Source organism: Caretta caretta, chromosome 5, assembly GCF_965140235.1.
Source record: "Caretta caretta isolate rCarCar2 chromosome 5, rCarCar1.hap1, whole genome shotgun sequence".
Classification (NCBI taxonomy): domain Eukaryota; kingdom Metazoa; phylum Chordata; order Testudines; family Cheloniidae; genus Caretta; species Caretta caretta.
This window is the reverse complement of record NC_134210.1, coordinates 129,944,060-129,965,173: the sequence shown is the minus strand read 5'-3', so window position 1 is coordinate 129,965,173 and position 21,114 is coordinate 129,944,060. Positions and strand designations below refer to the sequence as shown.

General features: G+C 43.0%; 2 protein-coding genes across 5 annotated transcripts in view; both read right to left on the bottom strand.

The window, feature by feature from the left end:
* GAK (cyclin G associated kinase) overlaps positions 1–21,114 on the bottom strand; it is a 142,363-nt gene that overhangs the window by 105,833 nt on the left and 15,416 nt on the right. The gene's annotated exons all lie outside the window — the stretch shown is intronic.
* LOC125637240 (uncharacterized) lies at positions 15,134–16,905 on the bottom strand. Its single transcript, XM_048851489.2, has 2 exons — positions 16,311–16,905; positions 15,134–15,722 (listed from the first exon to the last, which is right to left on the bottom strand). Exons 1-2 carry the CDS (start codon positions 16,870–16,872, stop codon positions 15,202–15,204), a joined length of 1,083 nt encoding a protein of 360 aa, XP_048707446.2. The 5' UTR covers positions 16,873–16,905; the 3' UTR covers positions 15,134–15,201.

Genomic DNA, 21,114 nt, shown 5'->3' with positions numbered 1-21,114 from the left:
TTTGGAAGTGATTTCAATTTCTTTCATTTGTGGATATGTATGACAGCCAAAACTACAAATCAATTATTTATTTGGCTGCAGTTTTTCTTCTACTGTTGAATCATTTTCCCTGTAAGATTATAGTAAACTGAGGAAGAGCAGATAACAAAATGAGAAGGTGGTGGGAAACCAATCATACCTCTAACGGGATCTTATCCTAGTCCCACTGAACAATGATATTCTCAGAGTTTTATATCAGACAGAAGAGAAGGAAGAGAACTCTGATGTCATAAGCCTGTAATGTTTCATAACTCAGCAACAAGAAAGGGAGGACAGAGCAGGTCTAAGGAAGAGAGCAGTGCAAGAAAGACAAGGAGGAGTTGACCTGCTATCCCCTTTGACTAAGGGAACAAGATGCTAATATCTCCAGCCCAGACACCTTACACATGCTGGAACAACTGCTCTGTGCATGAGGAACACTGCCCAAGTAAGGCAGGAGGATGAATTTGCTTCATGAGCAATCCAAACAGCTACAGTAGCAGGCTTTTCAGAGAGCTGGTACTCAGAACCCTTTTGTAGAATTATGTTCGAACACTACATTCCCATACAGTAACAGCTAACCAGCAAGAGAATCCCACAGAGGATCCACTCATCTTGTTTTTCCAATAGTGCCAACAACAGAGAGTGAAATTACAAGAACTCCTTGACTCTCCCTCTGCTGTTGGTATCCTTAGGGAACTACTATATACAGGGGAAGCACAGGCAAAATCATGGGGGCATGAGGTGGAAGGAAAGGAACAAGATGAGCAGAGGGGCTAGGGAAAAAGTCAGACAGAGCGAGAGAGAGAGAAACACTGGAGGGGACAGACTAACTAGTAGGGCACAGAAGATATTTGATATTCCGGTGCCCCTGATGTGAAGTACTATTTTTGTTAATCGCTATATTTAAAATTGCTCCAAATTATTATAGTCCTTTGAAACATGCCATGTTTGGAGAGGTGGGGCACCACCTACACTAGCTGAGTGAGCCCATATGTGAACAATTAGAACTCTGTTATTGCCCTTTAAAAACACACCGAGAGACATACAGCATGAAGAGATGCTCTTCAGAATAAAGACTTATGTTCTTCAGTCAGCACATGAACAGACTCCCAGCACATTTAAAAAAAAAACCTACTGCAAACTTAGTTTTCTGAAAGGCACTACAAGTGCAGGTAGAAGGCCAACCGTAAGGCTGTTTTTGAAGATCAGTCAAGTTGTATGCATTTGAACAGACGCTACAGATAGGTTTTGGAGTAGCAGCTGTGTTAGTCTGTATCCGCAAAAAGAACAGGAGGACTTGTGGCACCTTAGAGACTAACAAATTTATTTGAGCATAAGCTTTCGTGAGCTACAGTTCACTTCATCGGATGCATTCATCTTAGAAACATGTGTCTGAAACTACAGCTGAGAAAGCAACAAGCTGCTTCAAGGAACTGGAAGGGGTTAGAACCAAACACATTTTATGAGCCCATGCTCGCTGAACTGCTGCAACTCTGCTGCTTTTCATACAGAAGTCTAACACTGCAGGGATACTCTTCACGGGTAAGTCTGCTTTGTATTAAGTTTTCAAATAAAATAAAGCCAGATCATGCTAAACTCCATCCACAGTCACATAATGAGTTAATAGTGAATAAAGTAGCTAGAAGTCAGAGATGACCAGAGTACGCAACCAGTCATCTTGACACTACCAGAAAACAGACTCCGATTCACAGAATTTTGTAGTTTCACCGTAATGACTGTGGAACCTCCACTTGTCATCGTTGCAGGACACCTCACCTTTGACCCCTCTCAGGTGTTAGACTCTGTACCTTCACTTACCTCAGGAGAGAAACCCGGCATTCTCCCATTCCTGGGCTAGGCACAACTGAGTTCAATGCTTCCCTTTGGGAGTTATCAGTGGTTAATACAGGTGATCAGACAGTCTTTTCAAACCGAACAAAGCTTAATATAGGGAAAAAGCATTTTAACACAATAAATCAGTCATGATTATCTTACTATAGTCCTATTTTACCCTAAACCCCAACCTCTGGAATATGGGTGTTAGTCTGCTCCCTAACAGTGTCTGCCTCAGTCTCCCCTGTCTGTCAGGGACTCCCTTTTTAAAACTAACCAAAGGCTTTAATTCTCTCCTGTATCTGCTGAACCTGGTTACACCAGGTCCAGTGGCTCAGCTCCCTACCCAAATGTACACTCTGCATGCCCCTTATCCCTTTAAGAGTTTACCATGAGATGTGAATAGCAGGATCCAACATCCCCCACTGAGTCTTATGACAAACCTGCTAGTGAATTAGCATAATATAGGCATATAGTAAACACCACAATACCTGGTCAAGATACAATATTTGTAAATTACAGGTCAGCCCCATGTCCTTTACACCACTGGAAAGAAATTAATTTTGCAAATTGTTCAGTATTTGCTAAAAACCATAAAGCAAGAGTAAAGCATCGGAGGACAATTTAGACTAGGTATACAAGCAGTAATTTTGAATAAGTTGGAACTTGCTTGAAAATCATGAGTTATAAATATGATAGAACTTGAACCTTAGAAGTTAAGTTCCATTTACTTTGATCAAGGCATGCATATTTTCTTTTTTTTTTTTTATGGAAATTAAAGGTAACATCTATAGAAGTATGGCAAGAATTACTTTCAAACACAAAGTCTTGGTTTGAATGACAAGCTTTAAATTAAGTGCATTTTTGGAGGTTTCCCCTGAAAAGCAATGGTTTAGAACAAGGGAAGAGAGGTTTTGCAAAAACCAAAATTTCAAGTTATTTAAGTGTTGCAGAACACTGAGCACTATATTTTGCCATCTCTGACTTTACAATTTCAATTTAGCATATCATATGGAACTTGTACATGTTCTGTTCATCATAACAAAATGGTAATCCACTACAGTGAGATTTCATGTTACTATTACAGTTTGATGGAGAAGCGTAGACACCAGTGGGAGTTTTGAGTGCATTTTGGAGTGCTGTAGGTGACTGGAGCGGAGTATTAGCAAGGTTCTTAAGCAGTGGGTCTTAAATATTTGTACTGTGGACCACTTGAGAGCTGGTCAACTATGGAACAACTCCCCTTTCTACATCACAATATTCCACTTTAATTGAAGCAAATACTGTGAAGGCCCCTTCTCTGAAGCAGCCCATTAGACTTAAATTATGCACTAAGGGTTCACAATTTATGCAGCAGTATTACAATATTAGTCTCAGGGGAAAGATAATTATTAAAATGGCATTGAGAGTACATGAGTAAATTAGGGGCTAATGTCTTTACAAGAATATTGTAGTTATAAAAAACCTCATGCACTAGAAACAGAAAACTCAAGAGTTGGGAATTGAACTGCAAAGAAACCCAAACTTCAAACACTGTAGAAGAGTCAAGTTGCCACAGCATTGCTGGTGACATCTTCAATCTGGAAGCATCACTACCAACAGTCTGGTACAATGACTGAACCACTGCCATCATTTTGTCTCATCTTCAATGTATTTTCATAACGAGTTTAAAAATCTGCTGCAGCTGTGGACTAAGCTTACACTGAGAAATTTGTACAGACATGTACAGTACCAATTGTAAGTATATTTTCCCACCACAGTAAGCTTTTCTCTTTTCAATTCAGAAGCATGATTTAGTTATCTGGGACAAAAAGGTTTCTTTATACTAGTTCTCTATTCAACAATATTCTATAACTGATACTACGTGAAGTCCCATTAAAGAATGGAGAAGGACACCATTTATCTCATCAGCAATTTCGAACAGTACGTCTCTCTATAAACAGTGTGTGGTTGTAGTGGCCACTAAAGTTCTAAACATGATTAAAAGGGAGGAAGCATTTGGAAGAGGAGGTGTCATGGACTAAATGAAACTTAAGAATGGAAAAATTGTCTCACAATGTATTTTACTTTGTCTGGAAATTTACTAGTAAAAAACTATGCAATTTAGCACCTGGAAGCAAAGAGGCAACAACATGAGTAGCTGGAGAACCACCAGGTTATGGGCTGAGTTTAGTTGGAAGGAGGAAATAGGAGCGCTGATATGACAGGCTTACATTTTGCGGACAACTTTCTCCCCACTGAATAAAAGATGAACGAGGATGAATTAAGATGGGGCGGTCAATATCTGTGGGAGTAAGACTATGGGAGCGAGGGGTCCATGGACAGGCTTTAATTTTATATCCATTGTCCCAGACTCAGCAGGTAGGAGACTGAAGCTAGTCTCCGTGTGCAGGCAAGCATGCAAAGGAGAGTTTAGTAAGGAAAGACTTGGTGGGTTATATTTTGGGGATGAGCCCACAGGATTGGAAAGAGACAATGAGTTTTAGTTTGCCCTTTTCTCTAGCTTTGCTAGGTGAGAGGCTGGGGCCATATTGGTAATCTTCTTCATGTGCAGATGGGATTCATAAAGGAAGAGGTCTATCTGGGAGATAGAACTAACGGTTCAGTGTCTACCCTAGCTGTGCTTCCTCACTTTTTGAAAAACTTTGATACCGTTTCATATCCACACTGTTCTGAACCACTGCCACTGCAGCAATTCCCACCCACCACCACCCCCCTGTAATGTAGGACAATGCTCTGGACCCATCAGTCTAAACCATTTCAGTGCTGTCCACACAGTACAAGCTTTCCCTTGCTTCATCCCAAGTAATACTGATGCCCGTTCTGCATCTCATACAGCTGCATGTCCTCTGCTTCCCCACTTCCCAGCCACTCTGTCCCTTTCCTGCCAAGCTCCTAAAATGGTGTCAGAAAAGCTGAAGAAACAGAAAATGGTAGAAAAACCGCTTCCCACCTCCCCCACCCCCTTCATGTGGACACAGACGAGCTTATGTGGTCCATGGCAAAAAGGTGCATTACAAACCCAATGCACACACAGTGTCACAATATCTCCCAAAGCAGCTATAGCCCAGGGAAAGAAACAAAGACAGGGTCTTGCAAGTCCTGTGTCCCAGACCAGACATACTTTCCCAGGGCACCAGACTCAGCAACCTTGTCTCTCATTTCTATATGGGGAACAAAAGCAGCAGCTATAAGAAGCCTTTAAAGTTCCATGACATCCTTCAGCTCTGGAACTGGACTTTCCTCATTTGCTAAACTAGTTATAAGTCTCTCTGTATCCCATTCTTCTACCGCTGCATTCCTTCAGCAACCCAAGTTCAAGCTCCCTGCCAGTTTTGCTTCTAACCTTCATCCACTCCCATTTAAAACCCTCCTCCCCTCTTAACCTAACACTGCGTCGTCCCCCACACACACATTCCAACACCAACTATTCCCCTATAAAAACAACAAAACTGAAAGTAACTTACTGGTTATATATATGTGTGTATACACACACACACACACACACAGAGCTAATATAGCACTTTTGTCTCACAACAGAAATGCTGTAGATGTTTTTGAAAACTAAAATTACTCTTTGCTTCTGATGAGGATTCTACTTTTCATTCTATAGGACACTGAAGGAACTTCACAAACTTAAAGATACTCCTGTCTGAAAAATGTGTGCTCGTTACATCACCTAAGATCACTGTAACCGAAGAAAGTATGTTCCAGCTTGTTTGTTCTGAGCATTTGAGAGCACCCTGTGTTTAGTTTGTTTTCCATGCTACTTCTCTGACACAATGGGAAAGAAGAATTTTTTAAAACAGGTACATATGGATGAACAACCACCAAGTTTTCATGGGATTCAAAGATAGTTGTATCTAAAAATATTTTACATTATTTCACTAAAATTGTCTGGATTTCATGTTTACAGCATACTTTAGCAATTAATCAACATATAAAACCATTGTTTTTATAGAACAAAGTAATCTGACACGTCAGATTAAAAGCTGTGCTCGTGAAACTGTGCCCTTACATACGGTGTTAATATTTTACATGATTTAAAAACGAAAACATTTAAAAAACCCAAAGCTTTTGCTTTTTTGTTAATCTTGAACAAGAAAGACTATTAGTCAGTATCACTTTCTCTTTCTGTGTTTGGAATGCAAACACTGCAAGCGACCATTAAAAACCAAGAAATGGGCTTACTCACACCTTTTTAAGATGGGAAAACATTTTAAGGTTTCAAGAATCTGTGTAAAAAAACAAAAATCACACACACACACACTCTAAAATTTTGGGCTGGCGATATCCCTTAAATTCACTGTGTATTGGAAAGACAGACCCTCAAAACGTTTTCGCCACCCAACTACTCTCCAGGTTTCATTAGATTTCATAATTCTTCCAAATGAAGAATTATAGCAGCCAGGAAATCCCAAGTAAAGGACACTTCCTCATGCAAACTATACAAGTAAGTTTTTAAACACTGAAGTCTGCAATTACTTCTTAAAACTAAAAAGAAAAGGAGTACTTGTGGCACCTTAGAGACTAACCAATTTATTTGAGCATGAGCTTTCGTGAGCCACAGCTGTGGAAACTTCCATACTGTGGAAACTGCAGAAGACATTATATACACAGAGACCTTGAAACAATACCTCCTCCCACCCCACTCTCCTGCTGGTAATAGCTTATCTAAAGTGATCATCAAGTTGGGCCATTTCCAGCACAAATCCAGGTTTTCTCACCCTCCGACCTCCCACACACAAACTCACTCTCCTGCTGGTAATAGCCCATCCAAAGTGACCACTCTCCTCACAATGTGTATGAAAATCAAGGTGGGCCATTTCCAGCACAAACACAGGTTCTCACCCCCCCCACCCCCTTTTTTCAAAAAAACACACACACAAAAACTCACTCTCCTGCTGGCAATAGCTCATCCAAACTGACCACTCTCCTTACAATGTGCATGATAAGCAAGGTGGGCCATTTCCAGCATAAATCCAAGTTTTACCAGAACGACGGGAGGGGGGGGGGGGGGAGTAGAAAAAAACAAGGGGAAATAGGCTACCTTGCATAATGACTTAGCCACTACCAGTCTCTATTTAAGCCTAAATTAGAATCATAGAATCATAGAATATAAGGGTTGGAAGGGACCCCAGAAGGTCATCTAGTCCAACCCCCTGCTCAAAGCAGGACCAATTCCCAGTTAAATCATCCCAGCCAGGGCTTTGTCAAGCCTGACCTTAAAAACCTCTAAGGAAGGAGATTCTACCACCTCCCTAGGTAACGCATTCCAGTGTTTCACCACCCTCATAGTGAAAAAGTTTTTCCTAATATCCAATCTAAACCTCCCCCACTGCAGCTTGAGACCATTACTCCTCGTACTGTCATCTGATACCATTGAGAACAGTCTAGAGCCATCCTCTTTGGAACCCCCTTTCAGGTAGTTGAAAACAGCTATCAAATCCCCCCTCATTCTTCTCTTCTGCAGGCTAAACAATCCCAGCTCCCTCAGCCTCTCCTCATAACTCATGTGTTCCAGACCCCTAATCATTTTTGTTGCCCTTCGCTGGACTCTCTCCAATTTATCCACATCCTTCTTGAAGTGTGGGGCCCAAAACTGGACACAGTACTCCAGATGAGGCCTCACCAATGTCGAATTAATAGTATCCAATTTGCAAATGAATTCCAATTCAGCAGTTTCTCGCTGGAGTCTGGATTTGAAGTTTTTTTGTTGTAAGATAGCGACCTTCATGTCTGTGATTGCGTGACCAGAGAGATTGAAGTGTTCTCCGACTGGTTTATGAATGTTATAATTCTTGACATCTGATTTGTGTCCATTTATTCTTTTACGTAGAGACTGTCCAGTTTGACCAATGTACATGGCAGAGGGGCATTGCTGGCACATGATGGCATATATCACATTGGTGGATGTGCAGGTGAACGAGCCTCTGATAGTGTGGCTGATGTTATTAGGCCCTTTGATGGTGTCCCCTGAATAGATATGTGGGCACCATTGCTGTGGCCCCTTGTAGCATGTAGTAGTTTAGAAAGTTTAGTGTCCTTTTTCTTTTGTAGAGAAGCAAAGTGTGCGTTGTAAATGTTTCGACCTTCAGGAGGAGCCATTTACAACGCACACTTTGCTTCTCTACAAAAGAAAAAGGACACTAAACTTTCTAAACTACTATATGCTACAAGGGGCCACAGCAATGGTTCCCTCAACCCACCCAGCAATATTGTTAACCTATCCAACTATACTCTCAGCCCAGCAGAAGCAGCTGTCCTACCTCAGGGCCTCTCCTTCTGCCCCTCCACCCCCACGAACATGATACAGTTCTGTGTGGTGACCTAGAATCCTATTTTCGACGTCTCCGACTCAAGGAATATTTCCAAAATACCTCTGAACAACATACTAATCCACAGAGGCCTCCCTACCAACATTACAAAAAGAAGGATTCTAGGTGGACTCCTCCTGAAGGTCGAAACAGCAGACTGGACTTCTACATAGACTGCTTCCGCCGACGTGCACGGGCTGAAATTGTGGAAAAGCAGCAACACTTGCCCCATAACCTCAGCCGTGCAGAACACAATGCCACCCACAGCCTCAGAAACAACTCTGACATCATAATCAAAAAGGCTGACAAAGGAGGTGCTGTTGTCATCATGAATAGGTCGGAATATGAACAAGAGGCTGCTCGGCAGCTCTCCAACACCACTTTCTACAAGCCATTACCTTATGATCCCACTGAGAGTTACCAAAAGCAACTACAGCATTTGCTCAAGAAAACTTCCTGAAAAAGCACAAGATCAAATCCGCACAGACACACCCCTGGAACCCCGACTGGGATATTCTATCTACTACCCAAGATCCATAAACCTGGAAATCCTGGGAGCCCCATCATCTCAGGCATTGGCACCCTGACAGCAGGATTGTCTGGCTATGTAGACTCCCTCCTCAGGCCCTACGCTACCAGCACTCCCAGCTACCTTCGAGACACCACTGACTTCCTGAGGAAACTACAATCCATCGGTGATCTTCCTGATAACACCATCTTGGCCACTATGGATGTAGAAGCCCTCTACACCAACATTCCACACAAAGATGGACTACAAGCCATCAGGAACACTATCCCCGTTAATGTCACGGCTAACCTGGTGGCTGAACTTTGTGACTTTGTCCTTACCCATAACTGTTTTACATTTGGGGACAATATATACCTTCAGATCAGCGGCACTGCTATGGGTACCCGCATGGCCCCACGGTATGCCAACATTTTTATGGCTGACTTAGAACAACGCTTCCTCAGCTCTCATCCCCCAACGCCCCTATTCTACTTGCGCTATATTGATGACATCTTCATCATCTGGACCCATGGAAAAGAAGCCCTTGAGGAATTCCACCATGATTTCAGCAATTTCCATCCCACCATCAACCTCAGCCTGGTCCAGTCCACACAAGAGATCCACTTCCTGGACGCTACAGTGCTAATAAACAATGGTCACATAACCACCACCCTATACCGGAAACCTACTGACCACTATTCCTACCTACATGCCTCCAGCTTTCACCCTGACCACACCACGCGATCCATCGTCTACAGCCAAGCTCTGCGATACAACCGCATTTGCTCCAACCCCTCAGACAGAGACAAACATCTACAAGATCTCTATCAAGCGTTCTTACAACTACACTACCCACCTGCAGAAGTGAAGAAACAGATTGATAGAGCCAGAAGAGTTCCCAGAAGTCACCTACTACAGGACAGGCCTAACAAAGAAAATAACAGAACGCCACTAGCCGTCACCTTCAGCCCCAAACTAAAACCCCTCCAACGCATTATTAAGGATCTACAACCTATCCTGAAGGATGACCCAACACTCTCACAAATCTTGGGAGACAGGCCAGTCCTTGCCTACAGACAGCCCCCCAACCTGAAGCAAATACTCACCAACAACCACATACCACACAACAGAACCACTAACCCAGGAACCTATCCTTGCAACAAAGCCCGTTGCCAACTGTGCCCACATATCTATTCAGGGGACACCATCAAAGGGCCTAATAACATCAGCCACACTATCAGAGGCTCGTTCACCTGCACATCCACCAATGTGATATATGCCATCATGTGCCAGCAATGCCCCTCTGCCATGTACATTGGTCAAACTGGACAGTCTCTACGTAAAAGAATAAATGGACACAAATCAGATGTCAAGAATTATAACATTCATAAACCAGTCGGAGAACACTTCAATCTCTCTGGTCACGCAATCACAGACATGAAGGTCGCTATCTTACAACAAAAAAACTTCAAATCCAGACTCCAGCGAGAAACTGCTGAATTGGAATTCATTTGCAAATTGGATACTATTAATTTAGGCTTAAATAGAGACTGGGAGTGGCTCAGTCATTATGCAAGGTAGCCTATTTCCCTTTGTTTTTTTCTACCCCCCCCCCCCCCCCGGTCGTTCTGGTAAAACTTGGATTTATGCTGGAAATGGCCCACCTTGCTTATCATGCACATTGTAAGGAGAGTGGTCAGTTTGGATGAGCTATTGCCAGCAGGAGAGTGAGTTTGTGTGTTTCTGAGGGGGGGGGGCGCGGGGTGAGAAAACCTGGATTTGTGCTGGAAATGGCCCACCTTGATTTTCATACACATTGTGAGGAGAGTGGTCACTTTGGATGGGCTATTACCAGCAGGAGAGTGAGTTTGTGGGGGAGGGGGGCGGAGGGTGAGAAAACCTGGATTTGTGCTGGAAATGGCCCAACTTGATGATCACTTTAGATAAGCTGTTACCAGCAGGAGAGTGGGGTGGGAGGAGGTATTGTTTCATGGTCTCTGTGTATATAATGTCTTCTGCAGTATCCACGGTATGCATCCGATGATGTGAGCTGTGGCTCACGAAAGCTCATGCTCAAATAGATTGGTTAGTCTCTAAGGTGTCACAAGTACTCCTTTTCTTTTTGCGAATACAGACTAACACGGCTGTTACTCTGAAACCTGTTCTTAAAACTAAGTCACTGCAAATATTCTTTTAAGTTGTTCGGAATTTCTTTTCATGTATGCTTTATAAAATGGAGGTAGTATAATACCTCCTCCGCAAAGTGAAAATTGCACTGAGATTTGCACATAAAGCAATTCAACATTCTGTATGAATATAACAAGTTCTCCCCGAACTCAAAGAACTTAATCTGTGCTCTGGTCTAGGTTAGCAACAGTGATACAAGCATAGAGAAGGCTTCTGGGAACACTGGTGTTTTCAAGTCCTTGCATGAGGTTAGACAAAGTGAGATTAAAAACCACCATCAGCCTCCAGAACTTAGTTTACACTAGCACTCCCACTACTGCTACCCTGGTGGAAATGCACCACTAAGAATCTTTTTATGAAATTCCCTAGTGCAAACAACACCTTGGTACAAAACAAAGTTCTGAGAGAGTTAACTAGTCAGTCTGCTAGTTTACAAATCAAACACCATGTTGTAGGCTATTTTAAGTTTATTAATGTGTTTTCCTTTAACAGTTTATCTATGAACTGAATATCACCACACAAGAGATGCTCCACAATGCAAGAACTTAAGTCCATTTCTAAACTTCATGTTTGTGAACAAATATCTTAAACACACAAGTTTAACCCAGTGATGTCATTTGTCCTGAGCTGCAGACAGCCTGAAACGGTCATTCATATGGATCAACTGCTCTGCCTCAGCATTGAGAATGCAAACCTAAAAATGACCACCATTTAGTGTCAACATCAACTATCTCACTGGGGATCGTTTTAGCAGACATCCAACTAATGCAAGAAATAGATTGGATGACTAATTTGCATGTAAAGTTGGAATTCAACCTTTTTATGCATGACTAATATAGCGTATCCCCTCCAAATTCACACACCTTCCAAATACAGAATGCATTCTCTGGGAATTTTAGTGAAAAATCCACACCGCTGAGCGACACAGTTACACTGACCTAACCTCCGCTGTAGACAATGCTTTTCCCATCAACATAACTATCGCTTGTGGAGGTGGATTAGCTATGCTGAAGGGAGACGCTAGTATGCTGAAGGGAGAGCATTTTCACTAGAGTGCCACAGTAGTGCAGCTGTGCTGCTGAAGCATTTCAAGAGTAGATAAGCGCTAAGCAACTGAAACCTTCTGAATGCCTTGTTGGCAAATTAACTTTTTATAGAGCCATTGACTCACTTGTAGATTACTCTTCAAACTTATTTCAGACAACTGATGTGCCAATTTGATTTGCAAATAAGCACTCATAACATTTCTATTCGTGATGCAGTATTTGCTGTGTTTTTCATATGAAGTATCTTACAACAGGATGTATAAAAACTGATATTTAAAAATATTTTTAAATACCAGATTTTTTTATTGAAAATGAATTTAATATAAATACAGAATTTAAAAATAAATCAAATTAAATTTTAAAATAACAGCCTATATTAAAGGCCTCATAACAATTTATTAAAATGATTTAAATTAGACAAAAATAATATTAGGCTGTACATGTTTACTGCCGAGTTTTAAAAGAAAGTCAAAACACCGAACTGGTGAAAGTCACTGGCTAAGCACTTGGAACCCGAGTTTGACAACATGCCAAACCAGATTTAAAAAGCAGAAGCTTCTTCAACAGATACTGAGGGTATGTCTACACTACGGAATAAGGTCGAATTTATAGAAGTCGGTTTTTTAGAAATTGGTTTTATATATTCGAGTGTGTGTGTCCCCACAGAAAATGTTCTAAGTGCATTAACTCGGCGGAGCGCTTCCACAGTACCGAGGCTAGAGTCGACTTCCGGAGCGTTGCACTGTGGGTAGCTATCCCACAGTTCCCGCAGTCTCCACTGCCCATTGGAATTCTGGGTTGAGATTCCCAATGCCTGATGGGGCTAAAACATTGTCGCGGGTGGTTCTGGGTACATATTGTCAGGCCCCCGTTCCCTCCCTCCCTCCGTGAAAGCAAGGGCAATCGTTTCGCGCCTTTTTTCCTGAGTTACCTGTGCAGATGCCATATCACGGCAAGCATGGAGCCCGCTCAGGTAACCGTCACCCTATGTCTCCTGGCTGCTGGCAGACGCGGTACGGCTTTGCTACACAGTAGCAGCAACCCATTGCCTTCTGGCAGCAGACGGTGCAATACAACTGGTAGTCGTCCTCGTCGTGTCCGAGGTGCTCCTGGCCACGTCAGCTGGGAGCGCCTGGGCAGACATGGGCGCAGGGACTAAATTTGGAGTGACTTGACCAGGTCATTCTCTTTAGTCCTGCAGTCAGTCCTATTGAACCATCTTATGGTGAGCAGGCAGGCGATACGGATTGCTAGCAGTCGTACTGTACCATCTTCTGCCGAGCAGCCATGAGATGTGGATGGCATGCAGTCCTTCTGCACCGTCTGCTGCCAGCCAAAGATGTAAAAGATAGATGGAGTGGATCAAAACAAGAAATAGATCAGATTTGTTTTGAACTCATTTGCCTCCTCCCCTGTCTAGGGGACTCATTCCTCTAGGTCACACTGCAGTCACTCACAGAGAAGGTGCAGCGAGGTAAATCTAGCCGTATCAATCAGAGGCCAGGCTAACCTCCTTGTTCCAATAAGAACGGTAACTTAGGTGCACCATTTCTTATTGGAACCCTCCATGAAGTCCTGCCTGAAATACTCCTTGATGTAAAGACACCCCCTTTGTTGATTTTAGCTCCCTGAAGCCAACCCTGTAAGCCGTGTCGTCAGTCGCCCCTCCCTCCGTCAGAGCAACGGCAGACAATCGTTCCGCGCCTTTTTTCTGTGTGGACGCCATACCAAGGCAAGCATGGAGGCCGCTCAGCTCACTTTGGCAATTAGGAGCACATTAAACACCACTCGCATTATCCAGCAGTATATGCAGCACCAGAACCTGGCAGAGCGATACCGGGTGAGGAGGCGATGTCAGCGCGGTCACGTGAGTGATCAGGACATGGACACAGATTTCTCTGAAAGCATGGGCCCTGCCAATGCATGCATCATGGTGCTAATGGGGCAGGTTCATGCTGTGGAACGCCAATTCTGGGCTCGGGAAACAAGCACACATGGGTGGGACCGCATAGTGTTGCGGGTCTGGGACGATTCCCAGTGGCTGCGAAACCTTCGCATGCGTAAGGGCACTTTCATGGAACTTTGTGCCTTGCTTTCCCCTGCCCTGAAGCGCATGAATACCAAGATGAGAGCAGCCCTCACAGCTGAGAAGCGAGTGGCGATAGCCCTGTGGAAGCTTGCAACACCAGACAGCTACCGGTCAGTTGGGAATCAATTTGGAATGGGCAAATCTACTGTGGGGGCTGCTGTGATGCAAGTAACCCACGCAATCAAAGATCTGCTAATACCAAGAGTAGTGACCCTGGGAAATGTGCAGGTCATAGTGGATGGCTTTGCTGCAATGGGATTCCCTAACTGTGGTGGGGCCGTAGACGGAACCCATATCCCTATCTTGGCACCAGAGCACCAAGCCGGCGAGTACATAAACCGCAAGGGGTACTTTTCAATAGTGCTGCAAGCTCTGGTGAATCACAAGGGACGTTTCACCAACATCAACGTGGGATGGCCGGGAAAGGTACATGACGCTCGCATTTTCAGGAACTCTGGTCTGTTTCAAAAGCTGCAGGAAGGGACTTTATTCCCAGACCAGAAAATAACTGTTGGGGATGTTGAAATGCCTATAGTTATCCTTGGGGACCCAGCCTACCCCTTAATGCCATGGCTCATGAAGCCGTACACAGGCAGCCTGGACAGTAGTCAGGAGCTGTTCAACTACAGGCTGAGCAAGTGCAGAATGGTGGTAGAATGTGCATTTGGATGTTTAAAGGCGCGCTGGTGCAGTTTACTGACTCGCTTAGACCTCAGCGAAACCAGTATTCCCACTGTTATTACTGCTTGCTGTGTGCTCCACAATATCTGTGAGAGTAAGGGGGAGACGTTTATGGTGGGGTGGGAGATTGAGGCAAATTGCCTGGCTGCTGGTTACGCGCAGCCAGACACCAGGGCGGTTAGAAGAGCACAGGAGGGCACGGTATGCATCAGAGAAGCTTTGAAAACCAGTTTCATGACTGGCCAGGTTACGGTGTGAAAGTTCTGTTTGTTTCTCCTTGATGAAACCCCCCGCCCCTTGGTTCACTCTACTTCCCTGTAAGCTAACCACCCTCTCCTCCTCCCTTGGATCATTGCTTGCAGAGGCAATAAAGTCATTGTTGCTTCACATTCATGCATTCTTTATTCATTCATCACACAAATAGGGGGATGACTACAAAGTAGCCCAGGAGGGGAAGTGGAGGAGGGAAGGAAAATGCCACACAGCACTTTAAGCACAGCACTTTAAAAGTTTACAACTTTAAAATTTATTGAATGACAGCCTTCTTTTTTTTGGGCAATCCTCTGTGGTGGAGTGGCTGGTTGGCCGGAGGCCCCCCCACCGCGTTCTTGGGCGTCTGGGTGTGGAGGCTATGGAACTTGGGGAGGAGGGCGGTTGGTTACAGAGGGGCTGCAGTGGCAGTCTGTGCTCCAGCTGCCTTTGCTGCAGCTCAACCATACACTGGAGCATACTGATTTGGTCCGCCAGCAGCCTCAGCATTGAATCCTGCCTCCTCTCATCACGCTGCCGCCACATTTGAGCTGCAGCCCTCTCTTCAGCCCGCCACTTACTCTCTTCAGCCCGCCACCTCTCCTCCTGGTCATTTTGTGCTTTCCTGCACTCTGACATTATTTGCCTCCACGCATTCGTCTGTGCTCTGTCAGTGTGGGAGGACAGCATGAGCTCAGAGAACATTTCATCGCGAGTGCGTTTTTTTTTCTTTCTAAGCTTCACTAGCCTCTGGGAAGGAGAAGATCCTGTGATCATTGAAATACATGCAGCTGGTGGAGAAAAAAAAAGGGACAGCGGTATTTAAAAAGACACATTTTATAAAACAGTGGCTACACTCTTTCAGGGTAAACCTTGCTGTTAACATTACATACATAGCACATGTGCTTTCGTTACAAGGTCGCATTTTGCCTCCCCCCACCGCGTGACTACCCCCTCAACCTTCCCCCCTCCCTGTGGCTAACAGCGGGGAACATTTCTGTTTAGCCACAGGCAAACAGCCCAGCAGGAATGGGCTCCTCTGAGTGTCCCCTGAAGAAAAGCACTCTATTTCAACCAGGTGACCATGAATTATATCTCACTCTCCTGAGGATAACACAGAGAGATAAAGAACGGATGCTGTTTGAATGCCAGCAAACATACACTGCAATGCTTTGTTCTACAATGATTCCCAAGTATGTGTTACTGGCCTGGAGTGGTAAAGTGTCCTACCATGAAGGACGCAACAAGGCTGCCCTCCCCAGAAACCTTTTGCAAAGGGTTTAGGACTACATCTAGGAGAACCGCGAATGCCAGGGCAAATTAATCCTTTCACATGCTTGCTTTTAAACCATGTATAGTATTTTAAAAGGTACACTCACCAGAGGTCCCTTCTCCGCCTGCTGGGTCCAGGAGGCAGCCTTGGGTGGGTTCGGGGGGTACTGGCTCCAGGTCCAGGGTGAGAAACAGTTCCTGGCTGTTGGGAAAACCGGTTTCTCTGCTTGCTTGCTGTGAGCTATCTTCTTCTTCGTCCCCAAAACCTGCTTCCGTATTGCCTCCATCTCCACTGAAGGAGTCAAACAACACGGCTGGGGTAGTGGTGGCTGAACCCCCTAAAATGGCATGCAGCTCATCATAGAAGCGGCATGTTTGGGGCTCTGACCCGGAGCGGCCGTTCGCCTCTCTGGTTTTCTGGTAGGCTTGCCTCAGCTCCTTCAGTTTCATGCGGCACTGCTTCGGGTCCCTGTTATGGCCTCTGTCCTTCATGCCCTGGGAGATTTTGACAAAGGTTTTGACATTTCGAAAACTGGAACAGAGTTCTGATAGCACGGATTCCTCTCCCCAAACAGCGATCAGATCCCGTACCTCCCGTTCAGTCCATGCTGGAGCTCTTTTGCGATTCTGGGACTCCATCATGGTCACCTGTGCTGATGAGCTCTGCATGGTCACCTGCAGCTTGCCACGCTGGCCAAACAGGAAATTAGATTCAAAAGTTCGCGGTTCTTTTCCTGTCTACCTGGCCAGTGCATCTGAGTTGAGAGTGCTGTCCAGAGCGGTCACAATGGAGCACTCTGGGATAGCTCGGGGAGGACAATACCATCGAATTGTATCCACAGTACCCCAAATTCGAGCCAGCAACGTCGATTTAAGCGCTAATCCACTTGTCAGGGGTGGAGTAAGGAAATCGATTTTAAGAGCCCTTTAAGTCGAAATAAAGGGCTTCATTGTGTGGACAGGTGCAGGTTTACATCGATTTAACGCTGCTAAATTCGACCTAAAGTCCTAGTGTAGACTAGGGCTGAGAAAATATTTTCTTCATTTCATTTAACTACTTAAAATTCAGTGACTACTTCATCCAAAGTTAAGAAACCCATTAGGAATTAAAAAAAAAAGATCAGGAAGGTTTGTTTTACTCTTCCAATCTAGGAATAAAACTAGGTGTGAGAAGAAAAGATCTACAAGCGCTAAAGTCCTGAAGGTTGCAGTGACAAAAGGACACAGTTAAATTCATTTACTACAAGTAATACTTTGTTTTATTTAAAAAAAAAAATCAGTTTTAAAGGCAAAACATGTTTTGATAAGGAAGAAAGTTTATGTATCCACCACATTTAAGGCAGTTTTATTTAAAATGTCACTTGTGTATTTTAAACTGAATTTCAAATTTCAATCCAGCTAGAGCTTGATACAAATTGCTAGTAAAAAAAATTAATCACCTAATAAATAGAAAATGGTGAATGGTACATTTCTTAACACAATAAAAAATGTAACACTTAATATTCTAAATAAATGTGAGTTAAACTATGCAACTTCTTAGATAAATGTATCCAGACAGATATAGTGTATCCTAGTAAGCAAAAGGAAGCAAACACATTTAGCGTAAAGGCTCTGTTTATTTGCCAACAACACGTTTTAATGGTTGCTAACTAATAAGAATCATCCTTTCTTTAGGAAAATTAAGTAAATGCAGAACACAACTGAAAATTGATTTAAATCAGTCTACCCTGTTTTATGAATATTTTTACACCATATAACTGATCCTACTTCAAGAGTTTTCACTGGAGAATAGGATGTACACCATAAATTGGCACAGTAAGCTGCCTATTGGGAACCCAATGGAGAACAGATCAATCTACGCTTAAAAAGCTGCAGCAATGCAGCTGTACCTCTGTAGCGCTTTAGTGAAGATGCTACTGCGCCAACAGGAGAGTGTCTCCTGTTGTCATAGTTAATCCATCTCCATGAGAGGAGGTAGCTATGGGCAGGTCTACACTAGAAGCACTATACTGGCGCAGCTCTGCACCACTGTGTTGCATCTGGTGAAGATGCTCTATGCCGACAGGAGAGCGCTCTCCCATCTACATATGATTCAGTGTTTGCTGGCTAAACTAAAAAGAAAGACCCACTCCTAGAACTCGTCTCAAGTCCCTCCTATAGATTTCCTATGTTCTGCTCCCTCATTACACAGAGGCACAATGGTAACTCAAACCCCCCAATACCGTATTACTAATAAGTGACAGGTCTATTAAGTTATTATCTCAGCACCTGCTCATGCCATACACCAGACACACCAAGATAATCAGACCTAGGGACCTAAAGTTAGGCTTTTAAGTCTGTAATTCTGCAACTGCCAGATTTCAAGAATGATGAATATCTAATACCTCCCTCTGACCTCAATGGGACTTCAAATCTGAAAGTCAATGCTGGAATGTCCACACCAAATTTCAACTACCTTGACCTCCCTTTTTGCTGAAAAGCATGACATTTGTTTACATGCATTTCTTTTTACATGAAAAGCAAACTGTAAGTACAGGAATGTTATGCCTCACAACATAGCCTTCCCAGCCCACAACATGAGGGTACTGGATAAACACACTTTTGAAACCAAACTGGCAACTAAACAACCCTGTTTATAAACGGTTTTCTAGAATAGTACTAATCCTTTCAGATTTTCATGAAGTCAGGGCCTCAGATTCCACTACCATAAAAATGCCTTTATTCTTTGTCACCCTCCCATTCCTGCAGTATTGTATTGCCAATAAGAAAAAAAAAAAAAATCAATGGTCCTACAGATTTCCTGTTTCCCCTCAGTCTGAGCTCTGACCAGATATATTTATTTCCCTGCCTTGGTCTCTGCTCCACTCCTTTAAATACTCCACCTAACAGTACTTCAGAGACCAGGGTTCTAATATATTTCTCTTTGCTACCCACACACTGAATAGAGCTAGAAAAAGCAAAGCAAGTAATAAGGTTTCACAGGAGTAAGCCTCTAGACCAGATAGGTCAGGCACCCAAAGATCACGTGGTCGTTTTAGTGAAGAGCATATTGACAGCTTGTTCTGTGAGTATGGTCATCACGAAGCTCTCTCTCTCAGAAAGGCTGTCCGCAAAACAAGCTACATTAAAGTTAAAATCTAGACTGTAAACTATTAGGCAAAAGACCATAGCACCCTGGTTATCCCCAGGCCCACCATTAATGAGAAGCATCTGTTTTATATGTTTGTGGAGCTGAAGGGAATCTAGACCTTCCAGGTTACATTACTCCTTTTAACCGTCACCAACACATGAGCAGTGTACACTATGAGCAGGCCATGAAGAGAGGTATTCACAATCTGTTAACATCTTGCAAGACTATTTAACACAAAGTAGGAGTATCCTTGCTGCCATACAAGCATTTTCCTTGAGACAAAACATTCACAGAATTCATGGAAAGTGAACCTGCATTGAAAATGCCATTGTTCCATTTCACATAGAAGCTTTAAAGATTAAAGTCTGTACTTCCCAGACTTTTTTTTTTTTTTTTTAAATTAGCAGTGGAGCCAATTTTAACCTGAACGTTCCAAATGTATTAAGGTAAGTACTGCTCAATCGGCCATTTGCCCATGATGGAAAACAGTTTTAATAAAATAGTAATTCTGGCATAAAAATTCATTTCAAATATTACTATTTGTATTATTGTAGCACCTAGGAAGCCCATTCGGACCAGAACCCCATTGTGCTAGGTGCTGTACAAACATATCTGGCTCAAAAGTGGTTTATAAATAGCCTTTTCAGTTAAAACAGCTAATTACATATTCTACTGGTTAATCTCAAAATTAAACACTCAGTAATAGTTTAAAAATCTCACCTACCAGCAACAAAATATTTTCAAATAGACTACTGACCAGAGTTAAACACATCATAAACCTGCCAACTGTAATTTTTATATCTATAAAAAAAAATTCCTTCTAAGGGTATTTTTCTGAGCAATCTAACAAATTAAGAATCTGCAAAAATTTCAACAGAAGAGCCGTTTGTTCTACTCTGGTCTTTCAACTCTAAGGAACAGTTGAGAACTATCAGTTTTTAGCTCACTCATATTAAGCCTGTATTTAATCTGTTGCTAGTGTATAGTGATGACTAAATAAAAAATGGAAATATAACAAGACCTGAAATCATTTATGAACAGTTGAATTGTTGTATTGTTTTTCTGACAAGGAAGCAAGTCAGCTGCTGTCACACAAACGTACTGCTGAATACATTCAAATACTTGAACAACTATGCAGTCTGTAAATGTTTTAGGATATAGTTAAAGAAACACTAAAAACATCACTTTGTTGCCTTTTTGTTTTTGAATATGCTATTAAGAGTAGCAGAAACTGCCATTTACTGTATGTTTGGACAGTGCCTAATAAATGGTACCCTGACCTCCTGAAACCTCACGCCACTACTGCAATTAACCATAATCATTACCATCACTACCTACATTTACTGCAAGATTAGGAAAATAGCTCTAATTTTCTCAGTGTCTTTTTGGGATTTGAAAGCATTTTATCTAATGAGTATCATTTTTTGCCCTGGATAGTTAATTTCCCCTTCAGAAATATAGTTTGTTCAAAAGGAAACAGGGCAAAGAGAAAGCGCATTTTAAATACAGAAAGAAGGCCCCCATCCTCCCATGTGCAAGTATTTGTGAGATAGCGGCATCCACTCCAAGCCCCATTACCATCAGTGGGACGCAGTCTGCTCTCCAGCAAAAAGGTCCAGGACAGTCGCATGGTTCAGAGATAAGTGGTACCTGAATCAATTATATCTTGTGTACATTTACGGATATTCATAATTTCTTACCCTCAGTGTTGCCAGCACCAGTGGAAGAAATTCTGAAAACAATCAGTAAAGGTTTATTCGTAGTTGTTCCTGCTCTGAACA

Excerpts from the sequence above, each read along its gene's own strand:
- LOC125637240 (XM_048851489.2), bottom strand. The coding sequence starts at position 16,872 with ATGCAGAGCTCATCAGCACAGGTGACCATGATGGAGTCCCAGAATCGC. Across the intron at positions 15,723-16,310 it reads AGGCGGAGAAGGGACCTCTG|CTGCATGTATTTCAATGATC; the intron begins GTGAGTGTACCT and ends TTTCTCCACCAG.